Source organism: Dermacentor silvarum, chromosome 8 (genome assembly GCF_013339745.2).
Source record: "Dermacentor silvarum isolate Dsil-2018 chromosome 8, BIME_Dsil_1.4, whole genome shotgun sequence".
In the NCBI taxonomy this organism is placed as follows: Eukaryota; Metazoa; Arthropoda; class Arachnida; order Ixodida; family Ixodidae; genus Dermacentor; species Dermacentor silvarum.
In genome coordinates, this window is record NC_051161.1 from 72059042 (window position 1) to 72080254 (window position 21213).

The following is a 21213-nucleotide window of genomic DNA, read 5'->3' on the forward strand; positions in this document are numbered from 1 at the left end:
TGCAGCCAGATCAATGGCCACGTCCCGAGCGTCGACTTCTCGGTCGGCCCCTAGCCGTGGAGAAATACGCGCCTCTTGGCAAGCTGTTGTCCCAAACCAGTCGCTATCCCCTCCGTATTTCAGGTCGATACGCCACTGCTAGAGGTCTCCTGCTGTTTTCTTCTTCATTCATCCGTCTTTCTCCCCCAGCTTCCGCTCGCGGTAATAAACAACGTGAAAGGAGGGATTGGTCATCGGCTTTTGTTCCCAAGGAATGCTCTGATGCTCCCCGGTCTTTTTATTTCAATTCTATTTCCCGGAGAAGCAAAGGGGAGGCCCTCGGCTTTGAGTTGCGCGGGATGCCGGGAAAAGCCCCCCCCCCCCCCCCCCCCCCCCCCCGGGACACGCCACGGCTGCGCTTCCAGCAGTTCGGCTTGCCCGCAGCTCTGCAATGTGCAACGGTAAAGCGCAAGTTACGGTCGCCTTGTTGAGCAGGTGTTCAACTCTCGCGAAACGACGAGTACTCGTGTTTTGCGAGGCGACGGGCACACTGAGCGGGAAAATGAGGAAGGCGTGCGAGAATGAGCGTTGGTACGGGATTAAAGTTTTCGCGACCAGTGACATCACAGACCTGAAAATTTGAATACGATTGGCCAGTCCGTGAATAAAATAAAATCTTGTCACCCTTAGACCCGAAGGAGAGTTCAAACCGTCAAAACCTGTAAGCTCAACTTCTTTCGACAAACTATATTACTTGTAAATGCGTATAAATTATTTGAAACAAAAAAAATAAATAAAGAGAAAGAAAACACCATGGCAAGGTAGGGGCGTCACAGTAACTACATCATGACTGCGGAGGGTTGTGCACGGGAAAAATGAGCAAAGTAAAATTATCTGTGCAGTCGGTTTTCTCACAACCAATTTGATTTTTCCTTGTAAAACTGCAGCATTGACTCGAGCAGATTACGGGGGACCTGCAAGTACAGTTTGAGTACTTCTTTCTCTACAGGGTCCTTTGAAAGAAAGCGCACAGCCGTTATACAAGAGTGCCGAAGAGAAAAGCTAGTGATTCGCTAGAGGGACAAATAAAACAAACAATTTTCAAGCAACGCACGGCTACAGTATGGGGAAACAGTAGCTTTAAGATGTTATAGACTTTCGTGACGGTCAAACGATTCTGTGCCATTTATCATCACAGTTCCTAACGTGTCCAATAAACCTCTAGTTAGGCGATTCGAGACGAGGGTCTGAGACAACGTTGCCGGCGCTAGCAACGAAGGTATTCTTCTCAGAAAACCGACGCGGAGCAGTTCGTAATTGACATTTTGAGATGACTCGAAAATTGTCCGCGTATATCATGACCTCGCGGGTATACATATATGTCACATTGCACTGAGTACACACAATGATCAACACCTCCATCACAACACAATGGTTTAAAATAGTCAAGAATAATATGCAGCTTATTCCGAAACTGTGAAGCCCACCGTTTTGCACGGCACTTTTAGTTCTGTAAATAAACCAACTGCCGTTTAACAAGACCGATTTGTGAAGCTCCTGCTGCCGAAAGACACGGGTACACATACTTTTGCAGTGAACGACTGTCCGCAGATTGGACTTAAACGAGGAGCCAGGGCAGGAAACATACTCACGATAAACTCAAGACAAACATTTCAGGATGGTCACTCGAAGCCTTAAGCTTTTCGGTGGCTTTGAGTTCCACTCGAAACACCAGCAGTTGGGCAGGCGGCAGTAGCAGCAACTACCGCACGACGACGGAATGAAGATGACAACAATACGACGACGGCAAGACAGCCAGTGCTTCGCGGAGCCGGGATCGAAGTCTTGGCTGGGACACACGTAGTTTTGATTTCTGGCATATATATTTTTAAAGCGAGGCTTTCTATATGTCTCACTGATTCGTCCATGAGAGCCAAAAACGCACAGAAGAAAAGCCAACTTACACAATGGAACTATCTGCGCACACAATAGAACAACGGCTGCGCATCTGCACACACAATAGAACAAAGGCGCACGACATTAGGACACTACAGTTTACATTCGCAGTTGTACCAATAAGAGCAATGGGAACTGCAACGCCACGCTACCCAGACGAACTGTATATATCTGCATTGCATTACGCGCGTAACGCAATGCATTCCCGGCCGTCACCATGGGTAGGCTGCGGGTGCAGCACACGGCAGAAGAGGCTGCCGTACGCGAACGTAAGCGCGAGTGCTAGCGTTCCCGTAAGGCCGATCTCGTGTATCGGCAACGGGAGAGCCTCTGTCCGTCTACCACAGCGATCACAAGGCAATACTGTGCAAGTGTAGAGTCGTCCGTGAAAGTGTGTGTGCGTGTAATCAACAGCTACATGATCTAAAATAAAGGCTATGCAACTTACCAAAATGTGTCTTCATTCAACTTCAACGTCAAAAAAAAATTACAATACTAAACAAGCAACCAAGTCACATATATGCATCGCATCGGGTCGCTCAGCGTATCTTGGGTTCGTTTAGTGGTCGTTGGCTTTAGACTTTGACTTTGATTCAGTTTACATGGGAGAAAGCTTCGCGTTCAACCATCTTTCTTTAAGAAATGGGCTTCGATTTTTTTTTATCTTACAAGGAAGTCCGATGAAGAAAAAGCTGCTCACAACTGCTCGACAGATGCCACAAGTATTGGCTGGCGTAGCTTTACTGGCTGTCGCAGCAATATCAGAAAGAGCGAACTTTTTTTTTCTTTACCGCTAACGACGCGGTCAACTCTACCTCCTCCTGTCATCACGAACAGAACAATGCATATATCTAAGCTCAGGAAGGCCATGGGTTCAAAGACTACGCTGAAAAAAAAATCTCCTCCCATCATTTTGCCTTTACAGCTTTTTTTCTGCGGGTTGTCGAGAAAAGAAGGTCAAACCGTACGCGGGTGGTTGCAAAATGGAGACGAATGAGACCCACTTCTTCAGTACCAGCAGTTAAGTGTAATTTTTATTTCTTCTTATCTTACGCTGGGTAAAGCTCACACACTTTCGAGCCCCCACGGTGGCCACGTACTCTGCACTCGCGAGCCCACGAGAGCGTGTGGCAGATTAATGGCCCTTCTCCCGACACGTCGCGGTCGTCGAGAACGTAGCCGTTTTACTCGTCGCCGGGCCTGTCTTCGCCGACGACTACAGCTGGTTCCTTTTTCCTCATTTTTTTTCTTTCTTCTTGCTCAATATCGCACGCACATCCTTGGTGTCGAGCCCCATATAAGAGCAATTTTCGTACTTCGTTCAGCTTTCTCTTTTGAAAATATGGTCAACTTCGCGCGGAGCCGCTTACCTTGAGCCGAGAATGCTGAAACAAGCGATACACCTATCTATAAGAGGGTGAGCTGGGTGCTCGATATGCTGTATTGAAATGAATATGGATGACCTTCCGAAGTTGAAGGTTCTGTCGGGAAACTAATCAAATGAAATCTAATTGGTGGAGGTTAACATCCCAAAGCAACACACGTGCTAGCTACAAAAGACGGTGTGTATTGGAAGGCTACCGGATTAATGTATACCACCTGGGTTTCTTCAACGTGCACCTAAATCAAACTGCACGAGCTCTTTATTTTTTTTTAACTCTGCCTCCACCGGAATATGGTTGACGTGGCCGCGAGGCGAACCCGCGACCATAAGCTCAGCAGCAGAACGAGCCACTGCGGCGGATAGTTGGGGAAACCAGCAACCTTAAACTGTATATGGAATTATTTCTTGGGCGTATAGTGACGAGTCTTTAGAGGATGGATTAGCGAGAGAGAAGTGCGGGTGCACGTTCTGCGCATGCGTAAGTTCATTTATTCGTCTGCTTATTTGTAGATGCTGCAGCCTGCACGGGCGAAATAATGAGCGAGAGGAAGACAGAAAAAAAGAAAAGATAAAGAACCAGCGAACGAAATAACAAGTTGAGCACATTTTTGGCGAAGGTTACATAGAGGAGCACGCTATGCTGTGTAAAACAAGTGCAAATAGTATCCAACCTTAAGTACAGTACAAAGTGCGTAGCGGCATAAAGGCGGAAGCTCAAACGAACTGTGTAACTGTGTTCACTTGTTCAGCATTGATCGCCTGCTACGACTTGTAAAGCCCGTGATGCGACTACGGGGGTGAAGCGTGTGGCGTTGAGTTCGTTGACATCGGTCTAGTGGTCAGTGCTGCGTGCCTATCACCGGTGCTACCACGTGACCAAGGAAGTGCATTCAGTTCGCGCTGTTCGCAGGTGCACTAAAGTCACTCTCTGCACGAAATGACCGGCGCACAGTGAATTAGGAGGTAAACATACGCCGAATTGCTATTGACCCTCGACGCCACTATTTTGAAGACAAACAAAGCAGAAAATATGTTTAGACCTTCTGTACAGCTAGTGTAAATTGCGCAAATTGCACTAGCACACTTTTTTTCTTCTTCTGTTTGTTTGCAAACTTGTTCGATCCTAACACAGGATCACTTCGTCCCTATACATGTCTCCGGTGGCTTCCGGGCAAACGTTAAAACTGAAATTTCGTCCCCTCTGGCACTCAACCCAACCGTCGTGTCCAAATTGCCTCGAAGAGTCCTAAAGGGGTTAAAGACCGGCCGCAGCACTTACGTTCAAACATTTTCGTTCAGAAGGAAAACAGTCGTCCAATACTCGAGCACAAATCTCCTTCTATACGCAGCACGCACGCTCATTTGAGCACGAGACATCCCATCGACGGAGAGAGGCGCGACTATATACTGGAACGCACTCACGAAATCAACTGACATGCAGAATAGCGGAAGCGCGGAACAAAAATTGATGCGACAGAAAGCTCGGAGAAGACGAAAAAACAGAGCCGGAGCGAACGCTTCCGTGCGTGTCGAGTCCAAAGCGATACGAAGAGAAAGACACACATACAGCGCAACAGCAGCGACACGGCACAAGCTATCGAATTTGCGAGCGACGGCGCCCGCGTATACGCGATCAAACGGAGGCAAGGGATTTCGTGCGTTCCCCACTCGCATTCCCCGAGACGGTGTATGTATATATATATTGTGCACCCACCTCTGATCCGCTCAAGCAGGCAAATGCAAAGCGAGAACGAAAGAAAATAAAATAATATTAAAAAAGACAGACATGGGCACAACACACGACATGTATACATGGCGTCTATTTGCATTCTGCGCGACAGAAAAGAAATTGGCCGGGCGTGGGAGGTGCGGTAGAAGGCCGTAATCACGGGTATTTGCACGAAGAACACGTTTTCTCTGCATGCGTGCGCAGTGTGCAGCCGTGTCCTCGGTGATAGCGGCACCGGCGGAGCTCGTTACATGCCGCGATATCTCGATCAGGCGCCCGAGACTGACTGAGCGCGCGTTGTTTTATTCTGAAACGAGCACGCGCGCTTCTTGCGTGACACGCGCGCACAAGCGGGAAGCTCGAGTTTGAGGAATATAGTCTTGGAACAGGGAGTAGAAGGATGCGTTTCGATCGGTGTGGAAAACTGTCTTTTTTTTTTTTTAAAAGCGAAACTTTATAGGCTCACAACTGTCGGCGGTGGTGGTGGTGTCACGCTGAAAAGTGGGCCGATCCTGGTGATAGCGCAGAAAGGATCCAAGCTCAATGGCACATACCCATGTGGGCTCGGGGACCTGCAACGCGCCCTTGAACAACCCTTGTCACACGTGGGACCTAAAGAGCCAAAATCACCAGCCCTTCCCCTGTCAAGAAAATGGGTGTAAGCGAAGCTTGTCGTCCGATTCTAGCGTGAGGGCTTCCGAAGCCGAGGCCAAACGTCAGCGAAGCGCCGCCGACCCTGAGTTTAGGGCAAACTAAGTGGAACGCCTGCGACAGTTTCGTCTTGCCATAAGCTTCGCTTATCCCCATTTTCTCGACAGTGGAAGGGCTCTGAATTTTTTGTATGATTTCACATACGATTTTGTCGCAACTATAGTCGTCAGTCTGAACTATGAAACTAAGAAACATTCCGAATCGCAGAGTGACTTGCTATAACTTGCAGTCAGCCGGAGTGAGAACCGATAAAGGAACATAAAAATGCCACCTAATCCCAATCACTACAGATATCCGAAGGTAAGTCTCCGAAACGCATAGTACACGCGCTGCTTTTGAAGAATCGAAAAATGAAAATTCAGGGCGCCTCTGCGAGAGATGAGAACGGTATCAGCGGCAAGCAATAACAAGGGAAGCGTGCGTTGAAATACTGAGACGGAAATAACGCAGAAACCATTGAGCATGTTTCGTTTTCATGCCGCAGTATCTATCCAGGGGTAAATAAGAACGTAGTAACACCCTGCCCAAAGCATGGTCATCCTTGAAGCTTCAAGGATAATATATAGGATTCTGCGTTGACTAATAGTAAGTAGTAAAAGACGGCTGGACTGTAGCGTAAAGGCCAAGATATAAACAGGGTGAAATCACGTTACCTTTAAGGCAACAAGCTTATTTAAAAATTGATGGTTTGCTAACACAAGCCACGGACATCGAGTGCTGAGAATAAATGCAGCAGAGAGGTACAAAAAGGAAAAATAAAAATTGATCTCGGTGGTTTCGCCGAGTTCTAATTTTTGACCGGATGTGAAACGGATGGACCGTTTCACATCCGCTCCATCCAAATGGGAATGTTGGCGCGTTGCTGCGTTGACTAGCTTTGCGCATGTGTGCGCGAGCGTTCGCGTCTTGTGAGTGCCTGTTCACAGAGAGAGTGTCGCGGCAATATTGTCCGATTTCTCATCTGGAGAAGGATTGATTTCAACAGAAGCTGGAAAGGTTAACCTGTATTCAGTCATGAGATTTCAAGCTCTGGGTAGGAGAAAAGGCTAGAGAAAGGAGGAAAAGGAAGAAATAGGTGGCGGGAGACGATGCAATAGTACAATGAACTATACATAACACATTGCCCAACACGCAGTCATGTGCTCCGTAAACGCACTACACACGCCCATGCATAACACGTCCGCACAAAACGTTCTCGCCGGTGATAATACCTACTTGTGAGAATAGATGCGAGTGACTCTCAGAGACAAGCCTGCCGCTGAAGCAAAAATAAAAGAATAACAGCAAAAAAAAAGACAAAGGAGTAAGAGAAGACAGCACAGACACACTTTCGCCAGAAGTCGTCTCCCGCTTTGTTCTGCAGCGCGCAGGACGCGCCTGCCCTTGGCGACAGAAGATTCCCAGGGTCAAGCCACGGTTCGGGGCAGGCTTACAGCTCTGGCCGCTCAGCAGTGCAGATCGCGTCGCGGCACTGCTCAGTGGTCCGGTCACGTCCAACTTCGTTCCTCTCTGCCTGTCGTTTCCTCCGCGCTGGTCCGGGCCTCCCCCCGGTGTGGACGTGCGCTCCGGTGTCCACGTGCCTGGCGGCGATAGCGGGGGTGACGAAAGCTCTTGCAAAATAAACGATCCTGTCTGTCTCCGTAGAAAAGATCGCCTGAATGGGTGCTTTCTTTTTTTTCCCTCTTCATTCTGTTCTCGGCTTTCTCCTGTACCGTCTAGGGGAGGGGACTGATGACGCCGGGGTCAGATGTCCTACTACAAATGTTAGGTGGAAAGAGGCTGACAGACGAATTTCTCCAGCGGTGCAACAAGAAAGAAAGAAAGAAAGAAAGAAAGAAAGAAAGAAAGAAAGAAAGAAAGAAAGAAAGAAAGAAAGAAAGAAAGAAAGAAAGAAAGAATCGCGCGAGAGCAAGGCGCCTGCTTACGGACGCAATCTAATTTTCGCTGACAAGGACACTCTGGTCGTTTTTGTTTTACGTGCTGCCATTAAGGCCTAACATCGAAAGGTAGGAGATCAGTAGGCACAACCACTTTGTGCACTTTTTTTATTTTAGTAACATAGATGAATACAGAAGTCCTAGCGGTGTCGGTGGCAGCTACCGTCGTCGCTTATCACCACTTTGACGACAATATTCTAAGCGGTTTCAATAGACAAGCATTCGCTAGGTTTGATGCCCCTTCAAGCGATTGAACAGATTGCCAAACTGACTACCCATGCGATTAAACAAATAACGAAGAATTGTGCGTTCACCGAACAATTATTGTGTTGCTAGTGCTTATATGTCCCAGCCATCGGTGCTCATATTTTACCGTAATAATAATCAAAACTAATTAACCAACGTATAAATTAGCCATGTAGCAACGTAAGCACCAGCTCGAAAGTCTATCGCAAATTATTTAATGGTTTATTAACAAGTTGTCTTGTTTTAAAGACAGATAAGACAAACGGAGCACGCAACTTGCCGCAACAGGTGGTTGCATTGGCGCAGAGTTCTGCGTTACATTTTATATCCTGTAGGCACTTAGCTGAAAGTGCCGGCACACTCTATATTCAGTGTTATTGGGTCTTCCTGCAATACTTATAGAAGCGCTCACACGCGATAAACCGATCACACGTGCATCACCATGTCACCTCCAAAGCGGAGAAAACTTCGCAAGCGGTTTTCGCCTCACGCAAACTCTTACTGGGGAGAAGCCAACTTTAGCACGCATTTTTCAAAGAGTTGCGAATGCGAGACGCCGCATTCTTTAGGCGCCCTACGCTTCAGTAAGCATAGGTAGCGCTTTTATTTTTTCGTGTGTTGTTTCCAGCTTAATATTAACCAGGGTAGCATTCTAGCACAGAAGCACCCACCTGGCTGCATCATATACTTAATTACAGCAGGGGCAGATTTATGGCGCTCTCTAGGAGAGGGCAGGCGAAAAGTTTAGCGCATGACTTTTCGCAGTCAGGTTAAGCGAATAAATTTTTTACAATGCGCGTATGAAATTTACGCGTCCCATAAAATGCAGACTATGTTATTACACAGTATGGGTAACACATTTTTAAAGTGATATAATTGTGCACCTTCTAAAAAGTTTTTTTCTTCTAACGACTTGGGAAAATTTTTAAGTCATGGATGTCCTCACATGCAATGCAGTATTTTTATTAAAAATTTGTCACATCACGCGTTTAATGCAATATATTTGTCCAGAGCGAAAGTACGCCGCAAAAAGTGTTAGAAACGACTTTTTTGTCGTTTTATTTTTCACGCAACCAAGATACATCAATTACGACTAACACAGGCTAATGATGCTCGGCGAGCTGGAAAGAATCCAAACATACATGTGTGATTGAAGAGGAACGAATCGCGTTAAAAAACATTACCGTAAATAGCTGGAAACTGGTGAGAGAAAAAAGGGGGCAATCACCCGTCGGACATCACTCATTACAGGCTTTTTCTCTTTTGTTAGGGAAAGTGTCGGGAACGTATTTGGTATGGGGACTGTGTGCCCCCTCTTCCTTCTCCCAGTCCCCCTTAACCTAACGAAAGCCTGCGCTGCGTATTCAGAGTTGCGGCGCCATTCGCAATATAGAGACATCGAAATTGCACGTTGTTCAACAGATGCGTCGATGTGCGCCGCCCACTATTTGTCCCTCTGTGTCCGCGCTTACAAATGTCGCCCCAACAAGCATACGTGCCCTAACGGGCAGAATTCGTTGCCAGCCTTCTCATAATGTGCGAAGTGGGCGCAGACGCTGCGATCAGTTTGAAATGTCTGGACCTAACGACATGTCCAACCGATTGTCGCACTGGCAGGCAGACTACCCAGAAAAAGTGCGCGTTGGTCGACTTGGAACGTGCCTTTGAAAAACAGAGAAGGAAGTTAGGCTCATTGGTCCATAATAACGTTTTGCACACAAAACATACGTGCGTGCACGTGTGTGTGTGTGTTCGATTAAAATCCAATAACAAGGTTCTGACGCGATTTCTTACGTATATATGTCACGTCCATGAAAGTCCTGGCAAGTTTCACAGCCCTTCGGTCCCGTCGGCTCTAACCCTCTTGCTCTCTGACTAAGCACAATGAAGAAGAAAAGGAACTGGGAGGGAGCACGTCTTCATGCAGTCAGCCTTCGCAAGTCAACTCTGTGAAGCTGCTCCCTTCGCTTTTAAAGCGAGTGGCTTTCTTGGCTCCATCACCTGCTTTCGCCCGCTTTCGCTGTCACAATGTCTCCGCTGCGGGGGCACAGTGCGATAATTTGGGCCGCCATAATCAAACAACGTTATCGACGTCAACAGAATAATCAGAACGTGTTGCTATTGTATACATCTGATTTCTGCGATCCGCAGAAGCTGCTCGCTCAGAACGTATTGCTGTTGTATACATCTGATTTCTGCGATCCGCAGAAGCTGCTCGCTTCATTTGACGATCATTATCCGTGGCCTCCAAAACAAGCTTTTTTTTTTTCTTTTAACCCCACACACTTTATCCGACACCGCCGCTGAGGTGTCGTCCACCACTGATTGGCGCAGTTACTTTCCCCTTTCTTTAGAACCACTTTCTCATCCCGCTTCTCGGCCAGTCACGTGACTTACGAATCTCGGCGGACTCGGCCCGGATTGTCTTGACTCGCGGTAGATTTCAATCGATTCGCGCTTGGTCGGCTACTGCGCCAGCCGCTCTTCTCCCGATATGGTCGTGCTATATCGCTCGTTTTTTTTTCTTTTTTTTTTTTGTAGCGTTTATTTTCTTCGCAGCCGCGTCGCGTCTGCTCGCAGCTAGAGAGCGAGCGGGACGCACTAAAACCGACCGTGGCGTGATCACGCGCTAGGTCAGCCATTAATTTTGTCACGTGACGGGCCATTCTAGCTTGTATTGCTTTTATGCGTGCCATGTCTCCTCCGCCTGGTAACGTCCCACTCTTTGAAAAATTGAAAACTTTGTGGCGTATCGCATAGTTGTAAGCGTGCACAGGGAGGCAGCTTCTCGCAAGCTCCGCGCTCACAGGGGCTGTGCCCCCGTTCTGCTGAAACAATCAACTACGACAGTAGTTGCTTACATCCCCCCCCCCCCCCACACACACACACACACGATACCTTACCTTTGTCAGCTTCCTCGAGTGTTTTCCGCAGCGCCCGCGCCTGCTTCTTGGTGTCGAAGATGTACTCGTAGATGAGACCAGCCAGCAGGCCTCCGGATATGGGTCCGAACCAGTACACCTGCGCATGACGACAGGAGAGAAGAAGATTGGCCACACGTGTAAGCACCTTGGAGCTTTAGTACAGCGTATAGCATTTCCTAAGCTGTGCTTTGAGGTCCGCAGGGAATAAACTTAATGATCACGTTTTCGGTGTACAAAAGTTGCTTGGGCCATGTGGTAACGTATCATTACAGCGAACTGTTCCGAAAGCATTAATGACCTTCTTCACTGAAAGTTGCTTTGTAGAGAGAGATATATATATATATGCATATTTATTAAAATGAAGAGAATTCTGCCAGCGTATTTGTAGGCGCCTACAAATACGATGTGATGGTGTTGATGAAATAGTTTATAGGTGAAGCATATTGCATATTTATTACGGAAATGAAGCTTTATCAGAATTCTGCAGCAGCACCGGCAACACCAGCGTCGACGCCGTCGGCGTTTTGCCCGCGTCGCACAAAATGCGGCGCGTTGGTGACTGTTGCCGGAGCCTCTGATATAAATAACCTGGTGCCGCATACGCCTCCCTCCCCTCCCCCTCCTCCCTACGGCCTTTCGTGCGTCAGAAGAAGGCGCGTGCTCTACATATATGGTGTGTGACTTCTGTAAGAGAGCACGGCACAGAACGCGCGTTTGTTCTCCGCCTTTCGTTCACTCCCCGTGAAAGCGCGCGTCCCTCGGCCCTTTACTCGCACATACAGCGTTCGGCGGCGCGCGGCGATTGCCATTGACGTCATACGGAACCTCACGGCGACGGCGACGGCGACGGCGACAGCGACGGCGACAGCGACGGCGACGGCGACGCCGACGGCAGTCAGTGTCCATATAATTGCTTGCAATAAAACTACGAAAGATAAATTGTAAAGCATGACGTTGCTTTGAAGGAGAAGGCAAATGACCTAGTATTCTTCCTAGATTTAGTGGTTCTTGCGAAGCAGAGTCCATTCTACTTAAAACAACGAGTTATCTTCGTCTCTGCAGCATGGATATATCAACATAAGTGTACCCATGTATTAACACTTGGCATGTTCTTATGTGTGTTTTTAATTGCTAAGTTAATAATTAGTTTGCATGTTTCGACTGACTTGATTGATTGGCTCGTGTTTAATTGCAGAAAGCGCAGAATGCGCCATTTTGTTGCTTTTTTGTGCTATATTTACTGCTTAAGCACGTTTACGAGTGTGCTTTAATGCCGAATGCTTTCATTTCACCTCATGTTAACAACCTTTATGATGTTGACATCCTTCTATACCCAATATTGGGAAGCACTTGGAACGCGTCTGTAGGACTTGATGCCACATCGCGTCTACTGAAAAAGAAAAACAAATGAAAGAAAAATTGTAGCTACGTGGACTGCGCTCTTTTGTGGACACCAAAACATTGTCCGTATATAATCATTTTGCACTTTTGCATGATGTTTGTCCGGTTTTTTCAAAACATTATACCTATATATTAATATTGATGATTTCTATATTTGATCTTCTGAAACAAGTATAATTATTAATACTTGTGTGGAAATATAAAAACGGAATGCCCACAAGAAATTCAGGCTAAATATACTGTTTTATTTATCGTTGGCAAACAACGCAACGTTGTTTTTTTATACCCCCCCCCCCCCCGCCCTTCTGTCTTGTTATGTTTTATTTTATTTCCTTGGAAGTGTAGAGTTTCTTTTCCTTTTCCTTTTTGTTAAAACACGCTCGCCCAAGAAAGAAACCGCTGCATACGCAAGCAGCCAATGCGACTCAAGTACGACGATCGACTAACAGAAGATATTAGCTTTATCAGCTGTATAAACTTGGACATGCAGCAGCACCGGCAACGCGCCGAACTGTTGTCGACGCCGTCGGCATTTTGCCCGCGTTCGCTCAAAATGCGTGCGGCGTTGGTGACTGTTGCCGGAGCCTCTGATATAAATAGGCACTTGGTGCCGCAGCTAAACGTCGCCTCCCTTCCCTCCCCCTTCCCCCCTCCCCCACGGCCTCTCGCGCATCGGAAGAAGGCGCGTTTGCTCTACATATATGGTGATTGTAAAGGAGGAAAGAGACGCCTACTTCTGCAGCCCTTAAGGAAGCACGGCGCAGAACGCGCGTTTGTTCTCCGCCGTGCGTTCACTCCCCGTGAAAGAGCGCGTCCCTCGCGCCCTTTCACTCGCACATACAGCGTTCGGCGGCGCGCGGCCACGATTTCATCTCCATTGACGTCATACGGAACCTCACGGCGACGGCGACGGCGACGGCGACGCCGACGGCAGAAATCTGCTTTTGAGTGTCCATATAATTGCTATCGCAATAAAAAGTCACATTTGTTTGCGTATTTGTTAAGCGTCTCTAAACTCCGCACTATTCACTGCCTCCTGTGAAAGTGTTTACGACGCGTGTTTAGAAACGCAAGCTTTCAAAGAAGTGTCATTCACTATGGCAGTTTCTGCTTTGCGAACGAACGCATAGAGACGCGCTCCCTTGTCAAATCTTTCCCCCCCCCCCCCTTTTTTTTTTTTTTTTTTTTAGAAACCGCCGCGTCAGCGCAGATGTCCTGTGGCGCGCCGCCGAACGCTGTATGTGCGAGTGAAAGGGCGCGAGGGACGCGCGCTTTCACGGGGAGTGAACGCACGGCGGAGAACAAACGCGCGTTCTGTGCCGTGCTCCCTTAAGGGCTGCAGAAGTAGGCGTCTCTTTCCTCCTTTACCATCACCATATATGTAGAGCAAACGCGCCTTCTTCTGACGCACGAAAGGCCGTGGGGGGAGGGGGAGGGAAGGGAGGCGACGTTTAGCTGCGGCACCAAGTGCCTATTTATATCAGAGGCTCCGGCAGCAGTCACCAACGCCGCACGCATTTTGTGCGAACGCGGGCAAAACGCCGACGGCGTCGACAACAGTTCTGCGTGTTGCCGGTGGTGCTGCATGTCCAAGTTTATGCAGCTGATAAAGCTAATATCATTACTCCGTATAGCTCTCTACAAATTTGCTATCGCAATTGATGCTTCGCCTTTCAGGTGAAACTGCGACAACTTCTTTTTTTTATTCACTCAGGCTGAAAAAAACAGCACACAAACACAACGTGGCCTCCGGGATCAGATCGCACACTGCACGCTATGAAACGCTGTTTATTAAAAAAAAAAGATGAAACATTAGGAGCAGCCAAGCAGTTTATTCGCATAGGCAGGACTCATTGGTGATTACGAACGACAGCTGTCCAGCCTAAAAAAAAAGTCTGGTTCCCTGAGTAACGCATACAGTGCTTCATTATGTAACAATTGGTGTTATATGTCTATTATATGGCCGCATGGATGAAATTTATTGCAGAGTTGAGGATTTGAAGTATTAGAAAAATATTCGGCAGACGTTTGTGTTTACGAATAGTGACTATTCGATTGAAAGAACGAATCGAGTAGAACGATATTTGACTCGTTATTCGAAAGTCTCGAATACTCGCACACTCATAGTACTTCAAGAGCAACGGCTTCAGCAAATACGTGGAACGCCGTTCACATATTTTGAAAATTTATGTAGAACGTCCTTCCATTTATAGATACGTGGAAAATACTAGCAAAACTGATCCGCTTATAGCTGGAACCTAAAGCCGAACGAAATTAGGAGTGTATGGCTGACAAATAACCATAAATGATTTTGAATATGAATAAAAGCAAACCTAAGCCCACTAGTGCAGTCTCTTACTGTACATTACTAATGCGTTAAATGTGGTGAGTCCGCCGTGTCGCTTAGCATGGCCGCTTATTCCTACGCCGTTCGCCGGCAAGGGCGAGCAGGCCTGCGTTGCGGAACAATGGACGTTGACTCATTCGCAGTCGGGTCGTGTATAAACAGCGCATTCGCGAGAGGTATAACACAAGCGCGCGACCAACCTCCTCATCAGGTGCGCTGGGATGACGCCATCAGTGCTTAAGCTGCGCAGATGTCGGGTCTTTAGTCGCCCAAGTAAGACACGAAGAAGCTGTGAATAAGGAAACCTCCGGAACGGAGAAGCACGGAACGCCCGGTCTCACGCGACTACAGCAGAACTGAAGCAGCACAGTTTACTCGTTCCCCTCCCACCGATTTGGAAGACCAACCCTGCGCTTACGCTCCTGTTTGTCCAGTACCGCGCAGTATACTGCGGCCGTTAGAGAAATCGGGCTAGCCAAATCCCGCGCCAAGTTTACACAGATATTACGGCAAAAAGAAGTTTAGGTTTGGCGGTGCCTCGACTATCGCGATTGATATGCTCGCGAATGCATTGTCCGGGCGCCGTTAGGACGTGCGACGTTCGTGTGATCGATTCGCGGGGCCTATAGCGTCTCAAAGCAACACAGTAGATATGCAAGACGTCGTAGGGGACGATTTTATAAATTTGGTCACCACCCTGGATTCATTTACGCGCACGGAAATCTAAGCACGCGAGGTATTTTTCGCATTCCGCCCCCATCGAAATCTGACCTTCCCTAGCGCAAACCCAACCTTCGACCTCGTGCTCAGCAGCGCAACGCTGCAACCATTGAGCCATCGCGGCGGTTAGTCACTGATATACACTCTATAGTGTCGGGGACGCGCTGCACGGTATTAGTGAGACTGCAGCGACACGTTGGTCCGCGCGGGCAGCGCAGCCGGTTCGAGGGAATCTGAAACCCAGCGTCCCGCCGCGTACACGCGCTAGGTGTGGCTGCCCTATTTAAGCCGCAATCAAGTGGAGAGGAGGGGGCGGGAGCTCCCTTATTAAGCGGGACATTAGCGGCGCGCGAAATAGGGGAGCTGCAGGGGGCGGTCAGCCTATCCCTACGGCCGTCAAACTGCGCCCCCACTTCTCCATCGCTTGAAGCAGGGAAGACGACGGAAGGGAATGCAAATTTTTCAAACTTGCAACCGGTCTTCTTCCTCTCCATTTCCCTCTTCCTGGGCCCAGCCTGCGCTTCAGCTCATAGCGGCACTAGCACGTCTTCCTCGAGCAGCCATTCCCCTCTCCCTCTAACCAGAGTTTATTTTCGCTGTTTTTTTTTTTTTTTTTTGCTGTTTTTGTCTCACTTCGCTCGACCTCGGCTGGCCAACCACGCGGCCATCACACGCTCCAAGTGAGAACACTTTCCACCTCGCCGTGGGCGAGACTCGTTGCATGGCGTGCGTGCGCGAGAGTTGGTAATTACGCCGGAACAGGGCATGAAGGCTAGCCCTGACCGGCAGGCGGACTACGTTTTTACGTACACCCGTTTCGACGCCTATATACGCACGCGCCTGTGTGGCTCGAGGATACGCACCCGCTGGCCCCTACTGTATAGTGCTCTAACTGTGGCTGGGAAAATTACGCGAGTTTGAGCACTTTAAAGTTGGAGCGTCCAACTGATGCGTTTTCACGGTCGTTATAACCCGGTTTTCTGTAATTTGTTAGTTTCCAAGGGCAGAGCTACTGGCGTGGAAAAAAAACAACAACAACAAAGTTTCGCGGTAAAATGTCGAAAGGAAGAAATGTCGGAAGGAAGAAATGTCGGCGCGCTTAATGACAACGCGCTCTACTATGACACGTATCTGAGATGTAGAAGTACATGCGAACTCAAGCGTTGTCTGCCCAAGCGAAAGTTGCTGGAACGCACGTCGCGAAAGAGGGAGACACACATAAAGCAGGAAAAGGCAGGGAGGCTAGCCATGCTCGCACCCGGTGGGCTACCCTACACGTAGGGAAAGGTAAAACGAAAAATGCTTCTTCTTCTTTCTGGGGTTTTGCGTTGGCGCTGAGCCGTGCTCCCTCAAGGGCTGCAGAAGATAGCGCCAACCTTTCCTTTTCCAAACGAACCACTTAGTAGTAGTATGTTTTGCGTGTCAAGACCAGTTCTGATTATAAGGCACGCCGTAATGGATAGGCTCCGGGTTGATTTTGACCACCTGGGCTTCTTTAACGTGCACTACAACGCAATCACGCGGGCGTTTTTGCATTTCGCCTCCATCGAAATGCGGCCGCCGCGGCCACGATTCGATCCCGCGACCGCGTGTTCAGCAGCGCAACGCCTTAGCTAACTGAGCCATCGCGGCGGGTAAGGGGAAATGGAAGATAAAGCTGCAAGTCTGGTTAGCACTAACGAACTAGCCTGACTACCGGTGCAGCACGCACGCACGCACGCACGCACGCACGCACGCACGCACGCACACACACACACACACACACACACACACACATATATATATATATATATATATATATATATATATATATATATATATAAAATTGATCAGCCCCAATTTTTCAACTCAGTATCGTTACATTACTGATGTGCAGTATAGAAATTTCACGACGGGGATACATTTGCAAGTGGGCTCCGCCCCATGATAAATATTATTGCGGCGGAAGAACCTTTACAGGCGCAAAACGAAAGTTGAACGGATGGCAAGCTGGGGCGATATTCTCGAGTGTTCACTTTCCGGTATACTTTCACGTTCGCTAGATTTTACGGAACTAGTTCCAGGCACATCAACGTATACGGGCGACAGCGTGCTTGCTATTGTGCGAGGAACGCTGTCGGCCGTAGGCGCGTCCGGCGAGGAGTGAAAGCATATCCGAAAGTGATCACTAAAGAATACCGCCCTGGTTCAATCTTGGCTGCAAGAGGCTCGAGGAGAAGAGAATACAAGAAAAGGAAAGACAAGATAGAATACAAAGAGAGAAACAAGCTATTATAAATAGTCAAAAAGACATAACATTTTATAAGTAAGCAAGGAATAGGTTGAAAGGACTGTTTCCTGGACGGAAGGGGTGTAATTCCTGCAGAAAAGGCAATGTCGTACTCAAACAACACGCATGCAAATAAGATTAAAAGCGGCCTTTGTTGGTATTTATATGGGCGCGGAAAGAATGCTCGATGAATTCATAAATTCGCGCCTCGCTTTCTGCATTCGTGAGCTTAATACAACTTGATCGTACATAACTTAGTTTTCCACGCGTTCAATATCAGTGTAAGTTCGAGAAACTCGAAAAAAAGAAAAGAGTGAAAGCAAGAAAAAAATGTCACACAACAAGCAGGTAACGTGTAAACAAATACAAAATGGGACTCAATAAAATATTACAGACTCTGCTTTCACCGTTCGCCGCCAGAGAAAAAAAAGTGGAGCAGCGTGTCTCAACGCGTAAAAGGCATTAAGTTTCCGTGCTTTGGAGCGCTTTCCTTGCGAAGAAAAGCGATGCCGTTGAAAAACTCAATTATGGAACACATTCTGCCGAGAAAAATCGATGTTCTGATGTGCCCTGGCAGCACTAAAGTGCTTCCCATAACCGGTCGCCGATGCTCAGCAGGGCACTCGCGTTAAGGCGGAAAATACTGGAGCGGCTTGCACAATGACGATGAGCAGGGAAGGCACGGAACAAAAACCAGTAGGGATCGATCTGTTTTCTTTCATTTTTATTTAGTCACTTAGTGTGCTTGTGTGCACGCGCTGTTCTTTCAGGAAGAAGAATACCAGCAAGATTTGATGCGTAGGAGACGCTACGGAAAAAAAAAAAAACACATGCGGAGGCACGTTAAATCTCGAAGCATCCCATTGTGTGCAGTAAAGATGCTGCACAGTACACTTGTGTCCGTGTCTGCACGCTAAGTTTTCTCGAAACGGCCAATAATTGGAACGAGCCCACAACAGCTCACGCTGTAAAAAACGCACTTTTCCTCTGCTGAGCTATTGGCTCACAACAAGAGATCAAGGTCAAGCCAGCCAGTCTCGGGAAACAATAGCTATCATTAAGGTGGAGAACACCTCAGTGGCGTAGAACATGTTCCTCACTCATTTCTTAGATGTTGATGCACAAGATGAGGCAGAATGAAAAGAACAAACGTGCAGGAACATGGTGTTTATTTTAACGGAAGTATCAGCCTTCGTGAGATTGGAATGGTTGCTGTTGCTGTTGTTTTCATAGTCGTTCTCATCGACGTTATCACTGTATTTGCTTAGAATCACTGCATAACATGACAAGAAAAGGGCCTAGCTTGCACACATATATATATAGACGAACAAGCAAACGGCTAACGCCGATGTTTACACTGCGTGGGAGACAAACACCCGCGAGTGATTCTTTTTACGTTGCTTCGTCTTCAGCCATGCCCGAACTGAATGTTTTTTTTTTCCTTCTACGAATCAACTAAACCTAACCAACGTTGGGCACGCGGCCCTCAAACTTGGCTCCCGGCCATCCTCACCATAGAAGCAGCAGGAAGCAACACACACGCTGTGGCGTGTTCGTGCGGCAGTGTTCGCTGGCGTGAATGGAGACTCTTTCGGGCCAACAAAGAGCCAAGATGCAACCGCCGGCCCTGCAAGCAATCCCGGCGGCTTCTGCTTGGTGACAACGCCAACAAACGGCGCTGGATTCCCAGATAATGACGCTTCGCACCGCAAGCAAAGCAACAGTGGCGATGACCTCGTCGGCTTAGGAACCGACAGGCGAACTATATATGGAAGACGGTTTGGCGCACGCAAGCTTAGGACGAGAAGATTGCACGGCGCGTCCTTTGTCAGCACGGCGGCTGCTCATCATCCTCATCGCGTATTCGCGAAGCAGTGGCATACCGTCGAGTGTGAACCAACGAATGAAATGATGCTTCGGGTTGCTATTACGTGTACATGCGAAATCAGTTCTACAGAAGCCCGCATGTGGTAGAATGTTAATTTAAGGGAGATGACAAGAAGTCACGCATTCTTGTATTTACACTACGTTCTTGCACCTTATTGTAGCGATGGTACCGTTATGTCGCCGTGTTTACCGCCTATCTCACTACGTCGCGTTAGTACTCCGCTTGAGGATCCGGTCTGAGTTATGTCAATTGCTACTGTTTTATGCATGTCAAATATTCTATGTATTTTCTGTGTATTTTCTATGTACTGCCCCCCTTACTCAATGCCTCAATTGAGGCCTGTAAGGTATTCTTAAATAAAAATAAATAAATAAAATAAAACGTCATCCACTCGAGTTTAGCACGAACCTAGAAAGGAAACCCAATACGGGGTTTTCAGAAAGACGGTTCTTTTATTAACCTTCCTTCACAAGCGCGGGCTCCCGCAGAATTGATTTGCTATATTCAATGTCCCTGTTCTTCGAGTTGTCCGATAATTTGCCCACACGCTGCAATCTGCTGGTTTCCTGATTAACTCGGATGGTCGAGCAACCACCCCGGAAAGGCGTTGGTCCCGGGTTCAGTCCCCTGGGCCAGGACAAATTTTTTTCTTCAACTGCGAAGCTTTCTTTTCGAGAAATCCATATGGGCTTCCTTTATAGTTTCGTGCTACAGTCGGGAGGATGACAATTTCTCCGTTTCATCTATTACGCGAGTCAAACTTGTAATGTCTTTCCAAGTGCCGAATTGTTCTACTGTGTGAACAGCGCTTCGTCCTTTGTGTTTCTGTCACACTTCTTTGTCCTCCCACATCCTCGCGACAGCAGCGCTGGTGCCAACTATGAACCAAGGTAATGCGGAAAAAAAGAAGAAGAAGAAAAGAAAAGCTTTTTGGCTGGCAAGTCAGAAAGAGGGCGACGACTATTGAGAGCATATAGTACAAATGTGAGCGCTGCGCTTCCGAGAAACAGAGAAAAAAGAGCGCGTGTGAGCGCATGTTTGAATAATGGATCATGCAAAGGTCTGTCGGGTATTGCGTGTTGCTTTAGTGCCCAGTGAAATCCAATGCAGTACATCTCCAGGGATGACGTCGTGCGAATGAATTAATGTAATCTTGTTCGCTTCATCGTAGATAAACAAAAATAAAAAATAAAGCATGATTCAGCAAGATATTTCCTTTTTTACGCTACGCTGTGCCATGGCTAAGCTATTCGCAGTAAAAGGAAAATGACCCATAAGGCAAACAAATGTAACTCCGTCGCAAGACGCGTTTTTCTTTTTTTTTTTTCACTCCTTTCAGCTCACGCCAACGCACTGTCCCCCGACCCGTGTGCTGCTCAGCACCCATGCCTTTCCTGGTTTCGAGCTAAGGAAAGCAGAGGCGTAAGCCATTTTTTCTCCGCTATCTGCCCGGAAAGGTAATCGTTAACCCCGACACGCGCTCGACAACAGTTGCAGGCCAGCGTTAGCCGGACCGATACTAGTCCAGAGTCGACGTGAGGAGGGTCAGGGAAAAGGCGCCCAAGACCCATTGTACAAAGAAGCCCACCCCCGCTTCCAGACGTGCACCCGCTCGCACCTAACGTCGGACGGCGCATACCTATACATTCGTGTCCGGGCCATCGATCTGCAGAGCATCAGCCCCGGGAACCAGCCATGCGAGGCAGGGGTCGGCGAATCACG

The 21213-nt window shown here is 48.0% G+C and overlaps 1 protein-coding gene across 1 annotated transcript in view; it reads right to left on the minus strand.

Moving 5' to 3' along the window:
* The window catches only part of LOC119461430 (neurogenic protein big brain), a 131150-nt gene that overhangs the window by 12443 nt on the left and 97494 nt on the right, over positions 1–21213 (minus strand). Inside the window, exon 4 of the mRNA XM_037722729.2 lies at positions 10846–10963. Within this exon, the coding sequence (XP_037578657.1) occupies positions 10846–10963 (118 nt within the window). The remainder of the gene's footprint in view (positions 1–10845; positions 10964–21213) is intronic.